This window comes from Sardina pilchardus, chromosome 1 (genome assembly GCF_963854185.1).
Source record: "Sardina pilchardus chromosome 1, fSarPil1.1, whole genome shotgun sequence".
NCBI classification, from domain to species: domain Eukaryota; kingdom Metazoa; phylum Chordata; class Actinopteri; order Clupeiformes; family Clupeidae; genus Sardina; species Sardina pilchardus.
The window spans coordinates 2,928,653-2,933,652 of NC_084994.1; the positions used below are offsets into that span (position 1 = coordinate 2,928,653).

Sequence of the window (5,000 nt, forward strand, 5' to 3'; positions counted from 1 at the left end):
GCAAATCACAGCCATGCTGATATCTGCTACCCACACCACTCTCACTGCTGCCATATTGCAAATCACAGCCATGGTGATATCTGCTACCCACACCACTCTCACTGCTGCCATATTGCAAATCACAGCCATGGTGATATCTGCTACCCACACCACTCTCACTGCTGCCATATTGCAAATCACAGCCATGGTGATATCTGCTACAGACGCCACTCTCACTGCTGCCATATTGCAAATCACAGCCATGGTGATATCTGCTACCACTCTCACTGGTGCCATATTGCAAATCACAGCCATGCTGATATCTGCTACCCACACCACTCTCACTGCTGCCATATTGCTTAATCCACAAACAAATCCTGAAACTCACAAATCAGCTCAAACGTTTGACTACACAAATGCAATTATATAAGCAATAAGCTACAGCATGTTCAGTGCTGACCAGTTGATGTTATATTGTCATGGTTCTTCTCCCTAAGATGATAATAAAATGGATACCCACCTTAATGTGTGTATTTTGCAGTTCAAACTGGACAGTCCTTTAGAGAGAATCTGAACTCCAGAATCCCCCAGATCATTGTGATTCAAGTCCAGCTGTAGCAGTGAGTTTGGTGACTGTAGAACTGAAGTAACAATCTCACAGGACTTATCAGTGAGTTTACAGTCAGCAAATCTGCAACAACATTTGACAGGATTATGACAGAACTCTACATATTACGCAAGGTTACTTTGAATCAAATTGACTACATTTAGTGAAATGCACATAAAATGACATACGTGTAAACAGTGTATTTGATGCTGCATTTAGATTGGCTGATTAATGATTGATTCATGACTCATTTGTTACCTGTAATGAGAACTAGTCCTGCTGCAGTAACAGTAACAGGTCACATACTGTAGTCTATGTGTTAATGTATGTGTTCTAACTAGACTATAGGAAATGCATTTTTTTACTCAAAGAGAGTTTTTGTTTGTTTTGTATAAGTCTGCCAATCAAATGTTCTGTTCTGTGTGGAGATTATAAGGTACCAGTTAAGCTACTGAATGCATGAATGCAATTTCATGTATCCTCTCTTGCGTGAATGTAAGAATAATTCAATAAATCAGTTAAGTAATATATCAATAAATCAATTCAGACTACAACTTGATGCTTCTGGTTCACTAGAGTACATACTGAAGTGCTTCAACTTTGCGATGAGGATCCTCCAGTGTAGCAGATAACAGCTTCTGTGCTGATTCTCCAGGATGATTGTTGTTCACATCCAGCTCTTTCACACAGGAGGGGTTTAACATCAGAGCCAGAGCCAGACAAACATAACCTTCATCTGAGATACCACATTTATTGAGCCTGAGAGAGTGAGAGAGAGAGAGAGAGAGTTAGTTCTAATTGTTACTGTAAACATTGTTATGCTGTTTTGCTTGTATTGAATTTAGAGAGTGAGTGTGTCATTCTAAAAATATGGCACAGTAATCCTCAAGATTCAGTCTGTAATATTTCACACTTTTAAAAGCCTGTACACACTACAGTAGATATGCCATGGAGTCCAATGCAATTATTTCAAATATTTAACATTCTCTTTCGTTCTCACGTCACACAAGTTCACACACTTTCAGTAGGCTATAGCCTATTGAATACTGAGTGAATTATGGAGTTGTTTATAATACATGAAACCAAGAAAGAGGTTATTTTAGATTAGATATGCCCTCTATAAAAGAGAACAGGGAGAACTCATAAAATCTCGGAGGTCCGGGGGCCTTTTTGACACTTTGGAGCAGTCTGCTACACCTTGATATTTTTACATTTTTCATCCGAATGGGCCTGCTGCAGGCGAGAGGACTGAAAATCCTAGGATTTTCTTTTACTGTTTTTACAAAGTGCCATCGATACAGCTCGCAGATATTCAGATGTGTGTTTGCGTTGTGTGGAACCACCGCGGTCCAGCCCTGCACACGCCCGGACTCGAACCCGCAAAACAGCAGCACCTCGGATCGGGAGTCGAGCGCGCTAACAATCCAGCTAAAAGCCCAGGCTCCTAACTTTCATGCCAGCAGCGCTCTTGAGGCGTCGGGGAGTGAGGTTTACTAACGTTCTACTCGCACAGCTAATTAGCTGGCATCCGGTACATTTGGAACAGCTTTGTCAAATCCCCAGGGGGGATTAAAGCCGACCAGACATTGTTCATTCAGGTGGTGCATTTTGGTTTGAGGTGTCTGAGGGAAATCTTACGGTCATCCTTCCCTTCCCTTGTCTATGCTACTGATGCTGTTATGATAGAGGACACTGCAGTCGAACTACAGAACACAATTGGCTGAGCATATCAGGACACCCATCCATCTCACTACACTACACAAACACAACCACCCTTTGCTCCTGCATATCCCAGCTAGCAGTTACACGCGGGCCATGTCCATAAAACCTCCGGCGCTGTCGGCTGAGTTGCGGCATCGGCGCCGCTTCTGTAAAACCTGCGGCGCTGTCGGCTGAGACGCATCCTCGGCTGAGTCGTGGCAACCACCATTGGGCCAGGTCATTTTGCCACCTGCAGGGAGCTGCGCGACAGCTGTTAACGTGCAGCAGGCCCAGTTAGTTTCGTTTCAGCACTGACTCGCGGTCAACAGCTTTCGTGCTATGTGCACGAAAGGGTCACGCGCGCGGGGGGGAGGAGGAAGAGGAAGACCGTTAGATTGACGAATGAGCTGTGAAATGATGGTACGGGGTTTAGAATACTATAGGCTGGAGTTTTTCGAGCCCTGCCCGTTCCGCAGATGATTGACGTGTTTAATTTCCATTTCAGTGCTTCCAACTCAGTGGCTGTAAGTGGGTTAGGAATAGGATTTCAAGTGATTTTGAAAAAATGGCCAAAAAAGCTAATTCCATACCCTACCTTTAATGATAATTAGTGAGGTGTCCTTTTAAGACAACTAAAACGCCAACCAAACCATGTGCTATGCTAGTCATAACAATAATCCTTTACAAAAACATGTCTGACTAACACCAACCTTACGGTCTGCAGTTTGCAGTGGGGACTAGACAGTCCCTTAGAGAGAAGATGGACTCCAGAATCTCCCAGGTCATTGTGACTCAGGTCCAGCTCTATCAGGGAATTTGGTGACTGTAGAACAGTAGCCACAATTCCACAGGACTTCTCTGAGAGTTTGCATTCAGCAAGTCTGCATAACAACATGAGAAAAGATCAAATATTACAGAGATGGATACATGGGATACAGGATGCCCCGATAAATCGAGAGATATTTTGCATGTCATTCAAATGATTCAACTCTAGAGTACATACTGAAGTGCTTCAACTTTGCGGTGAGGATCCTCAAGTGTAGCAGATAACAGCTTCTGTGCTGATTCTCCAGAATGATTGGTGTTCACATCCAGCTCTCTCACACAGGAGGGGTTTAACATCAGAGCCAGAGCCAGACAAACAAAACCTTCATCTGAGCTACCACACTTACTGAGCCTGAGAGAGAGAGAAAGAGAGAGAGAGAGAGAGAGAGAGAGAGAGAGAGAGAGAGAGAGAGAGAGAGAGAGAGAGAGAGTTAGTTCTGATTGGACTTGGTATGTACAGGTCTTAAGACACATATAAAACACCAACCAAACCATAATGTGCTAAGCTAGTCCTTTAAAAAGACATGTCTGACTAACACCAACCTTAAGGTCTGCAGTTTGCAGTGGGGACTAGACAGTCCCTTAGAGAGAAGATGGACTCCAGAATCTCCCAGGTCATTGTGACTCAGGTCCAGCTCTATCAGGGAGTTTGGTGACTGTAGAACAGCAGCCACAATTCCACAGGACGTCTCTGAGAATTTGCACTCAACAAGTCTGCTCAACAACATGAGAAAAGATCAAATATTACAGAGATGGATAAATGGGACACAAGGTGCCCTGATACATCAGCACCATCAAGTGATCTTTTGCAGGTCATTTCCATGCGCCCACACACACACACACACACACACACACACACACACACACCTGAAAGGTTGGTAATGTTATGAGAGGACAGAATTGAATAAATATAAGCAATTTAATAACAAAAGTGTCACTTTATGGCACATCATCAACAACTATGAATATGCTTAATTTAATTTTAATAATAATAATAATGATAATTATGACCGCCGCTAGCGTAGCTAGCGAAGCGGTCATATAGTTGTTGTCAAAGTTTTTTTTTTTTTTTTCTTTTTTCCCGTCATTTTTCGTCAACGATTCCCGGGGCACCGTAACACCGGAGCGCATGAAACTTGGTGGGCATGTAGCCCCAGTAGAGTTCTATGGAAAATTTTCGTTTCGTCCCCGGGGGTCACTCCACCCCCGCGCTGCCCCCGCCCGAAGCCCAAAAATGACAGTTTTTCCTACATAACTACCTGAACCGTGGCACCGAGGATGACAAAATGTTTATGGTATGTTGTTCTCTAGAGCTTGCATCAACTTAGCTTATAACCAGTCATTTGTGATTTGCCCCCCCATCGTAAAAATTGAAAATGCAATGTAATATTGCTTTAATTGCCCCTATCTTCAGATGAGATGTTATGAACTGCACCAAATTTCATGTGTATGATTAACCTGACACCCTCTGGGAGTATGCCAAGTTTTGTGGAATTTCATCCATGGGGGGCTATAAAATAAATGGATTTATGTGTACATTCAGGACTGTATACCCATCGGCCAGTAGATGGTGGTATTATCTGGAGTCTAAATCCCCCCCTGGGGATTTCAAAAACTGTTCCAAACATCTCAATCTCTGCTAGTTTTTGTCCTAGAAACATATAAGTGACACCATTAGAAACCTTTAATCAACTAGTTTCCAAATATGTTTTAAAAGAGAATGGTTGCTCTGGGTGCAACAAACATGCAGGAACACACACACACACACACACACACACACACACATAAATACACACACACACACGCATACCTACACACACACGCACCACTACATACACACATGTACATAAAACATTATACAAACACATGCACAAACACGCCCACACGC

At 43.1% G+C, this 5,000-nt stretch overlaps 1 protein-coding gene across 1 annotated transcript in view; it reads right to left on the minus strand.

Annotated features, from left to right (window-relative positions):
* LOC134075175 (NACHT, LRR and PYD domains-containing protein 12-like) overlaps positions 1 to 5,000 on the minus strand; it is a 17,389-nt gene that overhangs the window by 4,638 nt on the left and 7,751 nt on the right. The window contains exons 5-6 of the mRNA XM_062530733.1: positions 3,656 to 3,826; positions 2,998 to 3,168 (exon numbers count right to left, since the gene is read on the minus strand). Coding sequence (XP_062386717.1) covers positions 2,998 to 3,168; positions 3,656 to 3,826 — 342 coding nt within the window. The remainder of the gene's footprint in view (positions 1 to 2,997; positions 3,169 to 3,655; positions 3,827 to 5,000) is intronic.